Source organism: Macrobrachium nipponense, chromosome 7, assembly GCF_015104395.2.
Source record: "Macrobrachium nipponense isolate FS-2020 chromosome 7, ASM1510439v2, whole genome shotgun sequence".
NCBI lineage: Eukaryota > Metazoa > Arthropoda > Malacostraca > Decapoda > Palaemonidae > Macrobrachium > Macrobrachium nipponense.
In genome coordinates, this window is record NC_061109.1 from 116,796,866 (window position 1) to 116,816,626 (window position 19,761).

General features: G+C 34.7%; 1 protein-coding gene across 6 annotated transcripts in view; it reads right to left on the minus strand.

Moving 5' to 3' along the window:
• Positions 1-241: 241 nt before the first annotated feature.
• LOC135217305 (uncharacterized) overlaps positions 242-19,761 on the minus strand; it is a 275,648-nt gene continuing 256,128 nt past the window's right edge. For all 6 annotated transcript variants that reach the window (XM_064253070.1, XM_064253073.1, XM_064253076.1 and 3 more), the window contains 7 exons: positions 13,626-13,773; positions 12,982-13,042; positions 10,876-11,011; positions 10,250-10,386; positions 8,626-8,751; positions 6,811-6,928; positions 242-4,059 (listed from right to left, as the gene is read on the minus strand). In XM_064253070.1, the coding sequence (XP_064109140.1) occupies positions 3,989-4,059; positions 6,811-6,928; positions 8,626-8,751; positions 10,250-10,386; positions 10,876-11,011; positions 12,982-13,042; positions 13,626-13,773 (797 nt within the window). In that variant the 3' untranslated portion in view covers positions 242-3,988. The remainder of the gene's footprint in view (positions 4,060-6,810; positions 6,929-8,625; positions 8,752-10,249; positions 10,387-10,875; positions 11,012-12,981; positions 13,043-13,625; positions 13,774-19,761) is intronic.

Below are 19,761 nucleotides of genomic sequence, written 5' to 3' on the forward strand. Positions count from 1 at the left end.
GAAAAGATTTAGGAATATTATCTTGAAACATAAAGATGTTTCCTTTTTTATATTCAAGCCTTCTAAAAGTAAAGCCATGATGATAATAAAAATATCAAAATGTGTGTTAACTTTCAACAATTTTTAAGATCCCATGCTCAAGTGTAATGGCAATAAATAATGAATCCGCATTTATACGAAAATTATTTACCTTTCACATAATTTATTACTGAAGTTTCAGCAGGATTTTAAAGGACTGATGGCAAGGTTTGAGTTTATTGACTGACTAGCTGATACATTTGAAAGCCCATATCACTGGGCTACAGCAATTACACAGTACAAATGACTTACATGTCTACAATAGAAATTATACTGTCTTTGGTTCAAATTTTGTAGGTTAATTTCACTGGAGATGCTATGGTCACAACCTAAGCAACAAAAATTTTGAAAAACATAAAATACATAAACATTATGTCAAGGTTAGGGTTGCCGTTAAAAGTATAAGACAAAGATATTATCAAACCCCAATTGACAAATAAACCCTTTTTACTTCCATTCTACAAATACGTACCACCTTGCAGTTTGCAGGAAATTTAAGTATGATCAAGGCAGTAATCATCACATTCTGCATTGAAATCGAAATATGTCAAATAATTCAGTCCATTATTTTATTGCAGAAGAAAACCACTCATCAGGTGGATTTATCACAGCTACAAAACAATTTGTTTCTTAAGCAATGATAAACAAATAAAATTATATCTTATGCTCGCATTTGTTAAATTTTGTTTAGAAAAAGTAAAAATTCTCTACTGAATATTAAACCTTCAACAAGTTTTATTGGGAAGATAATTTACTCATTGATAACTAAACGAAAATATGAACACTTCACAGGGCAGTGAAGTGCCACCTAAAAAATAGCTCTCAAGTGAATACAACCTACAATGTTATTTTACAGAACTTAGATTATTGTACATAAAAACTATATACAAGCATCTGTGACACAAAGCTTTTTCAAACATCAGGAACCTACATTCCAGTGGCTAAAACAGATATCATATTTCTTCATAAGCATACCTGATAATTTGGAATGTTCATGTTTAACATAAAAACATTAAACAGTTTTTTTCTCTTTTTGTACTTTCTCGAAAATGAAAAGATTAGAAAAAAGGAAAGGAATAGAAAAAACGTAAATTTGGTAATAAATAAAATATGGTCTTTAGCCACAAGCAATCAATAACAATTCCTAAACATATAAAACAGAAAGAAATTGTTAAAACCATCTTTGAGAAACTTAAAATCACTTATTTAGGAACTTAGTCATCTTGCATGGAACACAAATTACAGTTGCTTGAAAGAGCCTTGTGCACAGCACACTGCATTCCAATGGAGAGCAAAATAAGATGCCACACCATAAGTTTCCAGATTGGCTGAGATGTGTAAAAGCTTTCAGAGGTGAATTATTTACAAACCAGAGTTAATAGGAGTTTTAGTGGATCTGTTTACAATCAACTAATTTTGAATTACCAACCCACTGCCTTCACAGACTTTGTTACAAATTTTCAACAGTTCAACATCAAAAGTGCCATTTTCAAGACCTTTCTAAATGACCAACAGATTTGCATTTCCTTTTAATGATCAAACTGATAAATCCACGTAGAATGCTGTGATATAATGGGGATTAGTTTTCACACCATAGTTTAACTCTTTCCTGTCCGAGAAAATGTTTACAGCATCATATTCTAATAAGAATTATCTCCTTCAGTTTCATCCCAACTGCATTATAAAACTTCTATAACAAAGGACAGCACATTATACACCTTCTATTTTCATTCCTTTACGTTGTTTTTAGGCAAAGCTGCTAAAGAGAACAGCCATTCAACATCACAATGCAAATTATAATGACTGTAATGATGATGTGAAAATGACAGATGATCATCTCAAAATATGCAACAGCTGCATTCTTCAATACAGGTTTAACCTGACTGTCTGTTATAAGTTAGACTTGAAGGGGATGGCACTTCAGGAAACAAAGTGAATGGTGATTTTCATGCATTAAATTTGATTTTTTTTTTAGATTTTTGCAAAGTGAAACTTTTCTGGCAATGAAATTATTCTTACATTTTAAAAGGCAGCAACTTTTCATGTCATACTGTTTTTCAAATACATTTGCAAATTACCATTCAGCAAAAAAGTACAGTACTGCAATTATGGCAAAAATAAAACTTCTTAAAAGAATAGAACATAACCGACAGTAATGTACTGTGTTAAGACACGAGATCCTACAAAACAGATGCATTTTCACAGTTACACCTAAACCGATATTGCCCTTTGGGGAAATGTGTAATGCCTTTATTGTAACTGGGACTGGCACCATAAACACTGAAACACCCCTGAAAAGGCATTCTGGGGAAGCACAGCTGCGTCCTAGCAGCTACATAAATCTATGCACAAACATTAATGTGCTCCAGTACAGTACTCAAAATTTATACACACATGATTTTACATCAGTTCAAAACTACAAGGCTCATATCTAAGAAAATATCGTCTCACAAATGAGACGCACACTGATTTTTACCAGACACTGACTTTTAATAATGAAAGCAGTAGAATTATATATTCAAGAAGGACTAGGGGTAAATAAGTTATTGTGTACAGTACAGCACTAAAATTATTTACATCTCTGCTTTATTCATGTCATCTCAGCCGACTTAAGCCAGATCATTTTTCCTTTTCTCCTGATTTTTCTTTTCGACAGAAAATCTTTTGTGCAGAGCCATAAAGGCTAATTTTGGGAGCAATGCCATTGCTCTTGATATCTTTGTTTTCATTCTCATTATATCCTTATATCTTAGTAAAATCAAGCTCAATAACCTGACTTTGGGAAATTTGATAACTTAATTGAATTTTTTCATTTATGAATACGTGTATTCATAAATGAAACAGTGTGTAATCATCATTATCGTCCTGTTGCCTGTCTATTTCTGTTACGAATTTGATTATCAAAGGAAGGTATGCTATACAAGCTTCATACCAATTTACAATATCTAGAATGAAATACATTTCTTTGATTTATGTAGCATTTTAAAATGGACTGTCTCCAGGAGTAAAATGGATAGGAAAAATACAAAAATTACCTGCAGTACAATGTATCACTCCCTCACTTTCATACGCTAGGGTTTTACTGAATAGTACCATCTTACATTCATATAAGGACAATAAATAGCAATTGTTATTGCTCAATTTGAAAAAAAAAAAATTGTGTTTGCTTCAATGAAATCTACATAGGTCTCCAATACTGTACAAAAATTACTGAAAATAATATTGTACATAACCATTGTGTATCCAGTACTATTACAAAACACTTGGAAAGGAACTCAACAGAAATGACAGTGTATCACAAAATTCACCCAGCTTAGATTATGCTGAGATGAAAACCAATATACTTTGGTCCTCATACATAGTGATGCCTCAAGAAAAACAAATACATAGAGCCATTGCAATTCTTGCATGCTTTTTTCATAAGGTATTTAAACTAAATATTGTGGCCTTCCAATAAATTAAACCAGGAAACTCAAACGTCTGCTACTGCGCAAAGATCAAACAATTTCTTTTAGGTTACGAAAGGTTAAATTCTACTAAATACAACCTGTATAATTGCTACAATGTACATTATTTAAGAACACAAGAGCAACCCTACTCTGAGCCACGAGTATGATGGATGTATACACTGCAGCAATACTTTATAATGCAGTGACCTTTCTTAGAGTCAGTAAAAATAATAAACTGAGAATGTGTCATTGCAGTCTAAGTAACGAACTTAACACTGGCATGAATCAACAGAAAGAATACTTGTATCTGAGAAGTAACTAAAAACGTTATTTATAAAAAACACTTCAACAGAAAAATATGACAGCAACATTCGATGCTTATTCTCGACTTTTGTATCTTCCCAGTTCAGATGCCTCAACCAGGAGGCATAAATCAATTCTTATAGGTCTAATTATTATCTCTACCACAAGAGATTCGCAAGCACAAGGGCTGCTAGCATGGGAAGTCCAAGAACATGCTGGGAGGCACTTCCTGTAAAAGAAAAACATATGATGACATTCTTATAGATGACAGATGATGCTTGTATGTACTGGGTTTTATTGTTTTAAATTACAACATATTAACTTGTATGACTTAAATGATATTAATAACCAGCTATTATGTTCCTTAGAAGGAAAATTTAAATGTTACCATAATAAATCTTCACTACAGGTGAGGTGACATATGTTAAAAAAATTATATCTTTACAGTAAATTTATAACTATAGATAACTGTAGATACAAATAATAAAATTATCTTGAATATATTACTTAGCCTAAATAACTATCTTAAAGTAATGATTATAATAATCAAAGCAGCAACCATTTGTTAGCAAAAGTAAAGACTACTTGCTCTTCATTTCGTAATATTTCAACGAAAACTTTACATTATATTTTTTCTTGCAAATAAATGGTTTCACTTGATAAATTTCTCATATATTAAAGGTGCATCTTACTCTAGTTCAGTACATTTCTCCGAGAACAATGAAGTCTATGAAATTACCACATCTACATCCGGAGACATTATTGTGAAGGTAAATTTCTCAAGAAGTACCAATTTAAGTTGAGAGATGGAGCTAGTATACATGGATCAATTACTAAGAAATTCACCTTGATAACTTGAAATTAACATGACCGACTTCTTGTGTTATCTATAAACTGGTCAAAAACTAGCTGACCGAACTTGACCATCTCATTCTTTGCCCAAAGGCCAGCAACGCAATTATTTGTAAAACAATAACCATATCACAAAAGATAACAAAAGTAAAATCATTTCTGAGGTAACATGTAGCATTTTCAAGAAATGGTTGGCCAGTTCCTCTAGGGTAGTGCCAGAATTTTCTTTGTGCCAGGAGTACAACATTTCCCTTCTAGCTAAGTGCCAGTATATTTCATTAATCAGAATAAAGAATATATATATATATATATATATATATATATATATATATATATATATATATATATATATATATACACACACACACACGTTTCCTTCCATTTAATACCCAATGGTTGCTTCTTTGCCCAGTATCCATATCTCCATGGATGTTTACTTGGGGGAAAAGTTACATGTTTTATTTACAATTTGCAATGTCTCAATATTTTTAATCCTAGTGACTATATGAATAGTGAATTCCTACTGGAAGCGCATCTTGTTCCTCTGTTTTAGCCTTGATGGTAAGACCCATATACCCAAATCAGCCCCCACATACTTTCCTCATAGCTCTCTACAGGGCACAGCGTGTCTGTGTGTGTATGTTAATAGGCTGGCTAAGATTCATTTCTTCTATGGAGCAAGCACGCTCTTTCATTTGGTTCCTAGTGGCATGTATGTGTGCAACCTGTAGTCTCATTAAGGAGGGGAGAATGAAGTCTATATATTCATGCCACTAAAAGTGGGCCCTTGTTGATGGATACTCACAGCCTCCACTATTTGTAGTCAAGAGATTCCATCTGCAATATTTTGGTGTTATCAGATTGCATTTGAAGGGTTTGCTTTCAGTCATGGGCATCCACAGTGTTGGAATGGGCTTGCAGAGTCTGTGCAGAGTAGGGGCACTGCTTACACCATAATAGTTACTAAGGGCTTGATATGCCACTTGAAGGCATTTACGTTTGCATATCACTTTGATCAAATCTCCAGCTTCTCCATATTGGATTAGGTTGTTCCTCACCACATCCTCTTACGTGGATGTTTACAAGCCCATCACAACGACAGCATCACATTCCAGAGTTATGTTCGCACCCAAAACAAAGCTAACCCTCAGACACTATTTCTATTTATATAGATTTTTGGCATAATGCCAAGCACTGTTGCAACTAAGGCCATTCAGCGCTGAAACTGAAATTGACAGTTAAAGGTTAGAAGACAGTGGACAGTAAGATGGAAGAAAGAGAATATGAACCGAGGTACAGTAAACGGAATTAAAGTAGCTGCAGCTAGGGGTCGAAGGGACGCTGCAAAGAACATTAAGTAATGCCTACATTGCACCGAATGAGGAGCGCTGACAGCACTATCCCCCTACGGGAGACACTATTGGATAATGCCACAGTAGAGCACAGAGAATCTCACCATCACAGTCAACAAACAGTGGAGGCCACTCCTATGTCCAACAAAACTAATACTTCATTCTCCTTTCTCAAGGAGAGTAGGATACCTACATTGAAGCCCTTAGGAACCAAATAAGAGATTGCTGCACTGTGGGAAAAATGCACCTGTAAACATGATAACCCTAACTACCAATGTGACCAAGACTAGAAGTAAGTAGCAGTTACTACACCCATGCCGCACATCATGCTCCTGTAGAGAGCTATAAGGAAACCATAAGGTGGCAACTTTGGAGTAATAGGTACGTTCATCTTCTTACATAGACTACCTAGTACATGGGAATAAGAAATGCCACCCAATGGGAATTTACTATTTTCATGACATCACCATACGCCAAAATATCTGGATTAATAGGGTTTTAACATCTGTAAATTGTAAATAAGACATGTACCTTTCCTCCCCTGTGATCTTAGTCTTGAAGATATCTTTAATGGGCAAAGACATGGCTGTAGACTGTTAATTATTTAATGGTAGAAAACATATCTTATCCTTATCCCTATAAAAAGCTTACCAGAAGATAAAAAAGTAATAAATACTCAAGTACAAAATATACGCAAATTATTCATTGCCTGTTAATCATTAGAAAAAAACTTTTATTCTTCACTGGACATTATCTTTTACTGTAAATCTCCTGACCTGTCTTTACTAGGCTTCCTTCGGTGGGGCGCTCTCGAACTTCTGTTGCAACAGCTGTAGGGTCCTGCTGGCTATGCTCGTCTGAGCTTCGGTACAGTGCTGCAATCGTGGCTGTACACTGCAAATAAAAGATTGAAATTGAACACATTTACATATTTCAATAGGATTAAAGCGTATTTGACATACAGTGCATGATGAAATATGCATCCACTCAAAATGACCTTGTAAAAAACTAAAATCCTTGCTAATTAACATGAATTCTACCTTCATGTTAACAGACAACATAATAACTATACAGTATTAAAAAATATTGCTTGGTTTCCTTCAGAGGAAAAGCAAAATGTAGATCTAGATACATTATAGCACAAGACAAGATCCAATCCCATTCAGTAACAACTGAGCCTTTGTGATGGGCACCAGGATTTATTAGACTGAAAAGCTAATCCTATGGGTACTGTATATGAACTGGAAACAGAGGGAAAGCGATTTACATTTTTTTTAAGAACAACAAGAGGTTATATCCTTCATCATAATAATAATTAAGTTCAACGCAACCAGAATCCCCTAAAACAGGTGGAGACCTTAGGTTACCAGACCAAAACAAGCTCATGTACGTTACGTATTCCTTCTTTTGTAACAAAATCTGAATTTAATTCTCCCTCCTTTGATAGTGAGAAGACTGAATTTTTGAGCGGAAACAATACTAAGGGCGGGAATGAGGATCCTGCCCCTGACAGTGATCAGTCAATCTGTGGGATTTATAGATTACTACCACAGTCAGAAAGCTGCCATAGAGTTTAAGTTGCTCTTGGAAAATGGTCAGATAAATCTCCCCATTCCTCTAAGAATAAAAGCCCTTCCAACAGCAGGAGGATCCATCTCAATATCAACCAACCCGTCATTACAAGCTGTACTATGACTTTAGCCATCTATATAGACCCTGACTCAATCAATACGTAAACTAAAAATTTCCCCATGAAGGCAACTTTGGAGCCAAGTATAGGTATCTGGTTACCTTAATGAATGTTTCTAGATGTTAAAAAGAGGCAAGACAACAGATATCTACAAAGAAAACCTCTAATTTGTGTTAGAGAGAACTTTAATGTTGGTAAGCTAAAGAAATCGGAGGGGTATACTCGAACCGCAATAAGAACAGATTACAAAAGGAAAATTCTTATACTGAAGACAAAAAAACTTTATAAAATATCTTATGAATTGAGTAATGGATAACTTTAATGAATACAGACACACAGGTTCAGTTTTCATCATGGATAGTCTTCAATGAGGGAGCAGGTCTATTATCAGTAGTTCTCTTTCAATGTGATTAGGGTGACGGATTCCAACAAAGAATGGGCTCAGGTCGCTTACACTAACACCTGGTCATTCTGGTATAAGGTGCACTGATCACCTGTTAGCCAATCTAAGGAGGCTTGAAGAGTTCTGGACGATCTTCAAGGCTGACAACTTTCTCATCCCTTTAGATTAATGGTGCTGACCTTGAGGTTAATTCAGACCTCGTGAAACCGAATTAACATAATTTTAGAATCTGTTTAAAAATTCAGTCTTCTTGAGGTCAGAATCAACCTTAGTCGGTGTACAATTTGCCCTCAACAAGTCTGAATTTTCATCCACACACAAAAAAGGTTCATTCTGACCTCAAGAAGAATTAATTCTTATGCAGATACTAAAAAAATATCAAAGCTGACCTCAAGAAGACTGAAGTTTTACACAGGTACCAAAAACTTACAACTATACACAAACTATGATTCTGTAATGGCCTTGGTAATGGGACGAATACCTAAATCTAGCACTTACCTTGAGCTTTAGCTCTCCATTAATGAAATCTTTTTTCTCCAACTCGAAACTCAGGCCAAGTTTTGATACTAATAGACCATCTGTAATCTTTTCTATTGGGTAATGTATAAGATGTTCTTCGTCAGCCTGTGAATATGGATAGTTTCAAATGAGAATAAAGAATTAGGATACACAAAATTCCACTAAGATTTTTATAGAAATCAATTTAAATATCAACTGTTATATATGTACATTCTGCATTGACTTTTAATTCATCAAGCCAAGCAAGCACCTGCAATTTTACAACAATATTAATTAAGTCGTTTAATCACCATTTTCCTTAAGTATTACTCACAGTGACTAAACAAATTAGCATTAACGATAGATCTAACTTTTCATCGCTATGCTGCAACAAACCTACTATGATCAAATCAATAATTTTGCCTGTTTTATAGAAATATACAGAAAATGAATCTCCTCTTGCAGCTATTCATTTCCGCAAAGTTGCTGTTGGTCTCGGTAGAAATATGGAAAGGACCAGGTAATGAAGCGAGGGCAAGACACCGTATTACACCATAACTGAGACTTAATCGTCAATTTCACACTGCTTCTGCGCCGTGATGTTGCTTTGCATAAGTAATAACTTGCTTGGTAACTCTAACTCTATGATACTGTTGGCAAAGTTTCTTATTTCTAAAGGCAAGGTTTCTTGTACCTAAAGAGTTGATCTTTTGTTATACAGCACCGTCACTGGCATACTTTCCCCCTTTCATAATGTCTGCTGTTTTTAGGAGCTTTAGATTTACTATAAAGTTGCTGAAATTGAAGTTTCCTGTCTCAACAATACTAATTATGATTAAAGCCACGGCCAAATAATACCCTGAATGACCAGCCTCCATTAGAGGAATAATAAACGTGATGTGCGTGTTCAGAGAGAGAGAGAGAGAGAGAGAGAGAGAGAGAGAGAGAGAGAGAGAGAGAGAGAGAGAGAGAGCCAGTCTTGCAGAATATCAGTATCCCCACTCAGTTGGTGTGCCACGTTACCATTCTCAGATGCAAGGAAAACTATTCCTACTTTTAAATATAAAATTAATGACATACTACCGAAAGTCATCCATTCCTTTTGTACTAGAAGTTTGGAACAGTTTTCCTTGCATGGTTATTGATGCCAATACTCGTTAGCTTAGAAGAAGCTGCAAAACTACAAAAATGTTCCAAGCACCAATACTTTAGTGTTCTGGACTTGTACTGCTGTTTATATATCCAGTCAGTGGAACAATCTTTGTTGATGCTTATTTTTTTCATTTTCTAATTTGTCACACTTGGGCATTTTATTCCCTGAAAGCCTGGTTTGTATGTCCATGGCCTTTTCAGCTTCCTTAATATGAATGTCTGCTCATCTCTAATAATATGAATGTGATATAAAAAAAATTTTCATTATCTACCATCACTTTCTTTAACTGAAAAAATCTACATATTATTTTACCTTTAGGATATGAGTTTAAAATTAATTTCTTATGTGATCTCTTAATCAACCTGCCTAACTGTGTGAATCATATATTTAGGATAAGGCGTACTTGTACCTTCACTAATATTACCCCATTTACGTATCTCTCTAAGGACACAAAAACTCAGAGATACTTGCCTCTTTGTCGTTTATTAACCAAACTAGAGCTGCAGCAGGAATGGATGGGGCTGCTATACAAGTTAGGTTGACAATGTTTCCGACAGCATAGTGGGCACTAACTTCTCCCTCGATGTTGGGCTGCTCGTCAGGAATAACTGGAATAAAAAGCCTTTAGTGCATATACTGTAACGAAATCAGATGCAAAATGAGACATACTAACTGAGCGAGTGACCAATTCTAAGCAAATTACCATTATGGAAAAATTAACAAGACTATCTCAAAGCAGTGCTAAAGTATTGCATGACCCCAACCAGATTCTCTCTAACAGAATATTGATTAATGAAATGAAAAATAAGAAACTTTGGTTGAAAAGTGGAGTGAAGAGGATTTTTTAAATGGGAGTAACTAGTATCAAAAGATATTTTTACAGTTCAGAGACCAATGTGACAGGCAATATTCAAAATAAGGATGGATAACAGTGCGGGTGCTTTCAGGGAATACTGTTTGAAATACAGAAAAATCTACTGAAACGCTGCCAGCACACTATATACTTTGCCTTGGTCTTTTGAGCCATTATGCAAATGGGTACCTACAGAAAACAACAAGGTTTCACAAATCAATAACAAAAGACCTGTAACACTTACCAACTACTGTCATATTCCTAGATTTGAAATCAACCTTGAAATCTGGCCAGTCCAAGTTCACTTCGCATTTGTAAACTCCGGCTGCACTGAGGTCTACCTCCTTCAGTACTATTGTCTCCGGATTCATTTCAGATTCCTGGAAAATTACACATTTCATTAATACAGAAACAGACAAAAAGAATGATTTCATCAGAACAGAATTCTGTCACAGTATTGAACTAGAAATGGCAGTTAAGGATCCCAAACGTCTCCCAAAAGAACAAAAATGTAAGCAATAATATATAATTCATAATTTTATCCAACGAAAGCCGAAATCCGTTCGACAGCGTTTACTCATTGAAAGTATATACAGTAAAATATGCACGACCTTACAACTTATTTTGAAAATTCTAACTTCGACCTCTGCAAAATGAAAGAGCCCGAGGTTAATCATGTTGCCTGTAAGTGTATACATAAAAATATCTTCGGTGAAACCTTTCCACTGCAACTCACATAACTGCACTATAAACTACATCTAATACTTAAGCTTCATAAAATGAGACCCAAAAACCTCACGACTTAAAAAATACAAACTTATCAACGTCTAATATTATATTGGGGGATAATATTAACTTTCTTTAAATAATATTTAAATATTTATAAGCTCTGTTCGGCAACCCGTAGTTAGTGCTGTCTTTTCAAAATTATTTGCTTTAACTGATCGAACCCTTTAAACTATAAAGACCTTTTGAAAGAGTGAGACAATATTGTGGAAAGTATAAAACACAAATTTCAAACTTCTTGAGTTACTGTCTCGCTTGTTTGTGCCCGTTTCCTCCGGTAGGTCTATTTTCAATATATATTTTATAATGTCACGGAAAACAAGTTATTTTCTTTAGCGTTCACATAATATGATTAACCATTTTGAGCTTTGAAATGAGCGAAAATACTGTCAATGAACATGAGGCATTATACTATTCAGCTAACAAGTACATTAAAAGGTTTTGTCTGCACCTTTTGCCTCTAACAATTTTGTGTCGATTTACCAGTAAATTGAAACATTTTATTAACGTCTGTTTATATGTACCATTCTACTTCAACTCTCATAATTTTGAGAAATCCATGATAATACGACCTTTGATAAGTATGGGAGTTTCCTTAATCTGAGAAGTGGCTTGGAGAAACATTAATCGACTTCTCTTAGTAAACAAGGTTCAGTATGAAAAATGTGCTCAGGATGAACATATTTGGTCTGGTTAAAAACTTAACACCCATACATCAAAATGACAGTCGGGGCAGTTTTTTTTTGTTTTCTTAATTATCTATCCAGCTTTGGTTGCCCTGGGGGTGCTGGTTCCCTTACAATTATGACACAGAAATATGTTGGAACAGTGTTTCTCAAGGTTTTCAGCAATGTCAAGTGTTTTCATAACGTTTGTGTTTAGAACATGATTATCCATAATATTTACCTGTATAAACAATAAAGTAAAATGTTTGGCTGAGCAATTGTTTAAAACATGACAAAAATGTTTCGGATATAAAAACTTTCTAAAAATAATCTCACGATATCCTATAACTTAAGAGGGATGAGATATATAGTCCTGCTGTTTGTGAAAGGTTGAAAAAAATTCTAAACACTTTCGTAACTTATGACGAACAGTTGGCAAATTAGTGTGTTACTAACTGGCACAGTCTGCATCAAATAAACCATTTTGCATAACTTATTACTTTTTCATTTTACAAGACCTTCTCCAGCACTGGGACTTTCCAATCAGACATAACACGTAATACGATACTGCACGGCAAATTAAGATGAAGGAAGACATTCAGAATTCCTTTGACAAGCCAAGGTGATGGACAAGTCCCATTAAGCTCATGTGCACCCTTAAAATAAAAATAAAATAAAAAGTCTTAACTTCACATAAAAGATGATAACACCAGCTTAAGATCATACGATAAATTTTGTGCTAAGGTACCGCTAGATAGAGCTAACTCAATTTCCCCACGAATATGAAACTGATAAAAAAGCGAGACTAGGGACTTGCTTCTTTGTAAAAACAATAATAATAATAATAATAATAATAATAATAATAATAATAAAATATCAGCTGATAATGCATCACTTACCAGAACCTCAACTTTGTCGTTCGGACTGATTAGTACTTTGGGGTCTTCATTGGGGGCATATCTGCAAATAACCAGTCAGTATTAGTTTGGCACAGAGCGAACTCCAACTTGTAAACAAACAAACTAGGCATTATGCATTTATAGACATATTAGCTACCTTGATTTAGAAGTTACATGATAAATGTATTAGTGGTTATTCTGTTGCATTTTTTTCTTTGCAACCATACCCTATGTATGCCTTATGCACTAAACATCACCCAGACAAGCGTCATTTAATATCAGTGAGAAACCATTAGTTTATGTGATAAGTAAGCTACAGGTGAAGGTCAGATTCACTTAAATAAGAACAGGATTATCATCTTAAATATACACTACACTCGTAAACGTCCACTCTTTAAATTTTAAAGAGCTTTATAGTGCTCACTTTTGTTGGCAGTGTCGAATGTGCATTTATAATTTTTCCTTTATTTTTTATCTGTATCGACGTATGGTGAGAGAGACAGACTTGATACATTGCTGAAGCAGACCAATGAAAAAATCACCACTGAAGCAGATAACTTACAAAATTGAACGCATGCATATTCGACACTGTCAAAAAAGGGACGAGGAGGTCGACACCTCCTGGAAGTTTTCTCCATCCTCACCTGTAGATCTCCATGTCGTCGTGATACCACTTAAGCGCGTACAGCTCGCTGTTACCGATGTCGTAATGACACTCCAGAGTCACGTTCGAATGTCTGACGGGATGCGGCGGAACGATCACATCTTTCACGGGAGATGACGCGGCTGCACCTGCAAAGGAAATATACAGGACGTTAGTTCCCTTTTTTCCAATTTTTATTTATCTTTTTATTTTCTCTTACCCAAAGGAAAGCACTAGGAAGGTTATCGTTAGGCGCATATGTTGCAGAAGAAAAATACAGGAGGGGACGACGTTAGTTTTTTTTCTTCTTCTTCTTCAAAAGAAAAACCGTAAGAAAAATGTACTTTGGGCCCATATACTTCAGATACGTTAATGACAGTAACTTCTATGGGTAACACTGTAAGCTTCAATAACAATAACAATGTGATTCCTAGAAATATTCGGAAACTAGCCTAAAATCTCTTATCATGTGAGATCATCATGAGAGAGAGAGAGAGAGAGAGAGAGAGAGAGAGAGAGAGAGAGAGAGAGAGAGAGAGAGAGCATTTATTTAGTGACACCATTTTAAAATAAACATTACTATTCGAAACGATTAATCAAAGTGTGCGTGTCTGACAGAGAGAGAGAGAGAGAGAAGAGAGGAGAGAGGAGAGAGAGAGAGAGAGCATTTATTGAGTGACACCATTTTAAAATAAACATTACTATTCGAAACGATTAATCAAAGTGTGTGTGTCTGACAGAGAGAGAGAGAGAGAGAGAGAGAGAGAGAGAGAGAGAGAGAGAGAGAGAGAGAGAGAGAGAGAGAGCATACATTTTAGTACACAAACGAGTCATATACTGTACATTACAACTGACTATTCACTGACACCATGTTCAAGTAAATATTACTACTTCAGAAGCGTAATTACTCTTGAAATTATTTTTAAGTCATTTTTCAGAATATATAAGCAAAATTTAGATTCATTTCCATATTACTGTTAGAATTAGCTCCGTCAATCACAAAATGGTCGCTATTGAAGGTCATCGAATATTAGTAAATAACGATAAGTGAATCAAAAGAAGGCCCAAATTCTGGTTCTACAAAATAAAGTGACATACGTTATACTCCGTGATATTAATCAGTCTTAGTAACCATATTATTACAAAAGTCTGAATTACTAGACAAAACTGGAAACCTTCTTCCATTATGATAAACAAACACACACACACAATTTATATTTAAGAGCCTTGTTACGATTATAAAATACACAAGAAACGCTCTAATCATTCAAGCAAGTTAGAGACATCACAATAAAAATATCATGAAAGTTCCGGCCCTTTGGACCTATTCTGAGGCATTTATAGACTAATTATTGATATATATATATAACTATCTATATATATATAGATATATATATAATAATATATATATAATATAATATATTATATATATATATATATATATATGTGTGTGTGTGTGTGTGTGTGTGTGTGTGTGTGTGTATAAATCAACTCATTTCCTACATTACATTACATTCATTTTATACAAGTATTTGTCACCTTCTATGCCATATTCTTCTCCAAATTTCTTGTTTTCCTACAAGACAGCTATACAGAATTAAGTAGTCAGCAATTGGTAATTCAGATCATTTAATTAAGGAGTTGAAGTTTTCAGGACTGTTGGAACAGAATTCAAAAGGATTTGTAACGTTATGTCATCTATATTTTCAACGAAGTATCGACGAATATATTTCCCCCGGTCTCGAGTTCCGCGATTTTTGTTACGAAAAATGTGGTTATCATAAATATTCATATTCACGAGTTAGGTAAAAGGTTTAAAAGGAAGCGTTGTTGACCGACTGATTACATATGCAGTTCTCTCAAGCGTATGCAATTTGTAACTAGCTGCTAAACAGCACATTCATAAAAATTATACACAATGCAAAAAACCATGAAAATTGCCTTCATTATCAACATCCCAAAAACCATTTACTTTTTCTTGTCTGTAAAAGAACGTAAAATGAGCTTACTTTCATTTTAAAAATCCCACTGCATGCGCTTGTCTCTTTTTATTTTCTGAAAAATGGTACAGGTTTTGTGACATTTATTCTTTATCTGGAAATTGTCCTATATTTTACGTAACTTCTGGCACATTTGCTGGTGAAAAACGTTCTGTATTTTGCAAATAGGTACAATTTATCTCAGAAACTTTCTACATAGTTTTCGAATTCCGCATTTTTTTTAGTTCGGCTTCTCTTAAAGTATTGGCAATATTATGGGATCCATTACGTAATGGACTAGATAAAAGAAAAGTTTGGGTAAAGTAGAGCTCTTGTAGGACGACTTCAAGAGTTCACGGTAAAATATTGTTCATTTCGTTGTGTGACTGGAAATTGTAAGTGACACAAGTCATACTTTGTGATATGAATCCTTAGAACCGATCGCAAAAGTCTGAAGTACTAGGCAAATCTGGAAACCTTCTTTCATAATGACACACAAACACGCATTATATAATAATATAATATAATATAATATAATATAATATTAATATAATATAATGATAAAACCAATATTATACTCTAACTTAAACTTCTGTCGTGCAAAATTATGGCAGATTAAACTATACCTTGTCACACGGTGAAATAAAATATTAGTAGGATTACCAACTGGCAAGTTGGAGTTCAGACTTAAGAAAGTATATCTTAGTTTACCAGACCACTGAACTGATTGACAGCTCTCCTAGGGCTGACCCGAAGGATTAGATATTTTTACGTGGCTAGGAACCAATTGGTCACCTAGCAACGGGACCTACAGTTTATTGTGGGATCCGAACCACATCATATCGAGAAATGAATTTCTATCACCAGAAATAAATTCCTCTGATTCCGAGTTGGCCGGGCCGAGAATCGAACTTCGGACCACCCGATCGGTGGCCGAGCGCAAAAACTAGACTAAAGAAGGGTAAAATCAGAAAAGCAGAAACCTGCAGCAGCAGCAGCGGCGGCAACAAATAAAGGAAGTGAATAGCGACACTGCGGCAAAGCGTCAGCAGCATCAACAAAAGACCTCTCACATAATATCGATCACGGTCCCTGACTGGTCACTCTATACAGGTCACCTTCTATAAGAGTGTCTTCTTCACTAAAAACAAAATCGTGGAATCAGAATGACAGTGAGCTTACATACGTCCTCTCTCTCTCTCTCTCTCTCTCTCTCTCTCTCTCTCCGACACCGATATTAATCTGTCACATTGTCAGTAACTTCAACTAGGTTTCTGGAAGGTCATGACTGTCATGTGTAACAACACCCCCCACCCCCCAACCCCCGGTACATGTACCTCAGTAACTTTGCATGTTGAGGTTGTCACCTTTCGTTCGACATCGTCACGACGAAACATGGAATACTCTTGTCCTTTTCCAGGCCCTTTGGATAAGTCCCGAAAACTTATTTCCTTTGGGTCCTCAGATCACTCCTATTTTTATTCACTTCACCTTTCATTACACTTCCCAAACCAATTACTTCCACACATCAACATTTATTCCATACATCAACATTTATTAGCTCTCTCTCTCTCTCTCTCTCTCTCTCTCTCTCTCTCTCTCTCAATCTACATTAACAAATGTCTATAAAAGAAATTGCTTCTTAATTATAGAGTATCCTTTGGCTAAAAGCATTTTCCATAAAAAAAAGAGTAATTTCGGAAAGTATATTATCGAAAAATTGATCGAAATTTCACCGAAAGAGACGGCAACTATGGGAAACTGACTAAAATAAATGTCGATAAAATACAGCCACCTCAAAATATTGAGAAAGTAAAAACGGCCAAAAAACCTAAACATCAATGCTGTCAGATGTCTTGAGGGAAGACGCCAGGAAAAATCAGCCGGATATACGTTGCTAATCACGTCTTGTTCACGTCAGAGAATTACGTGGAGAGCCAGCCACAGATCCTGAGTAGGTAAGGGACGTTGGCAGAATACGCTATATTTTTCTATATTCAGAAGTACTTCGCTTCACCTTTTTTTCACAAATTTTTGGAAGTGATCCATTAGCACCTAAAATTATTAATAATTACAAAGTAACCTAAAAATAAACGAAATGAAACGAAGAAATTGGAACCTTATTGTTTTCCTAGATATAGTAGAAAACGGGGGGAAATTCTGAATCATATTATTCAACACAGATGTTCCAGAATCTCTCGCGACATAAAAACAGTAAGAGAACTAGTGGGCATTAAGATCCCAGACCTCAAAAAAAAAAAAAAAAAATAAATAAATAACCCAATGTCCTAATCGTTTCAGCAAAATCCATCCATCCCACCGCAATATTTCGTCAAATCCTTTCGAGAGAGAGAGAGAGAGAGAGAGAGAGAGAGAGAGAGAGAGAGAGAGAGAGAGATATATATAATATATATATATATATATATATATATATATATTATATCTATATATATAATTATATATATATATATTTTGTTATTTTTATTTTAAATATATATAGATATATATATATATATATATATATATATATATATTTTTTTTTTTTTTTTTTTTTTTTTTTTTTTTGTCGCCGGCAAAAAATCCTGTATGAACATCGGCATCCATATCGAAATGTAACAAATTCTTCCTTTGCCTGTAACTCACCTTTTCACAACATTTACTCAAATTTATCAACAACTTTCTGAGATATCTCGAGAGCAGACAACGGACATGCAAACAGACACGGGTGAGCAGATAACGTCCGTCAAACTTCGTTTGCGGAGTTTGATAAAACTGAAGGCGATTCAAAATTGAAAAGCCTGTGATTTCTCGTACGTGACAAGACTTCGGCCTCCTTTCCTATAACTTCAGCCTTCATTTTTAATTTTCTCTTGTACCTTTGATCGCCGTTAACGTTAATTCATCTCATCTCAGCTAAGTCATAAATTGTCCGTCACCAGTTTCTCTATTTCATTCATAAATTCTTTTACCATGGGTTCCCGACCAGTGTTTTACTTGAAGATGTTTTGAAAAACGTGTACCGATTTTATGAGAATCAGGAGTTAAAAATATATGTATATGTTTATTGTATTGTGGATACGATAAACATATACAAGGTGACACTAAGTAATGTCTTGTTACTGTGTACTAATGCAGCTTTTCAATGCTGCGTTTGAGAACGAATAGTCACAAATGAAAATCAGACCAAATATCTAAAGTGAAAAGATATTTTAATTTAATTGGGCATTACCATACTTCTTATGCAAACACACAACACTGAAATTAAATCATACCGACATACAAAAATTTATAAATGTGAACGTTTTATGTAAAGTCAGCTTTCATATGATACTCCTTTTGGTGTGATGTTGAAAGTGTGATAGTTGTATCTACTTATACCGTAGTATATTCTAAATGCAAAGTACTCCAAACAAAAGGTGAAAATGATGAGTTGTAGTTGAAAAACAAAACGCAATAAAAAACCGGAAATATATGGGTTCATAAAATCACATCACTGTTGGATTATCTTAAATTTCCTAATATTATTCCTGCAAAATATCACCCCAAAGCTTTTCCCACTGTAATAATTGACCTACCAAAGCAAGACTGAGCTGGATAGTGACTTGAGTTATTAAAGGAAGTCTGATTTTAGGAATAATTATCGATTCAAAATAATTTCAGAGTACATTCTTATTCGAAATATCACAGTCATTACAAGAGAGAGAGAGAGAGAGAGAGAGAGAGAGAGAGAGAGAGAGAGAGAGAGAGAGAGAGAGAGATAATGGCTGTATTTTGTTACCCCACTGACATCTGTCCAAGCCCTAAACTATTTAGAGGGAAATGTGGCCCACAGGGGCACGATTACTTTGGACCTCAGTGTGTTTAGGAAAAGATCAGTTTCATATATTATTCCTTTCCTGGTAACAAAAGTTATATCTGAGGCCATATTAATTTTAAACCTATATATAAAAACCTTACAAACAAATAACATCACATTTGTTATATCATCTTTTTGACAAATAACTATATGATTATTTAATTTCTATGATTACGTTCAAATTGCAGATTTTTCAGGAAATAAATAAAGGAAGAAATATAACTCCATCATGTCAACAATAGACATTGCTCAATAAGAACTCAAAAATTGTTCTTAATAAATAGAGACAATAAATACAGAAC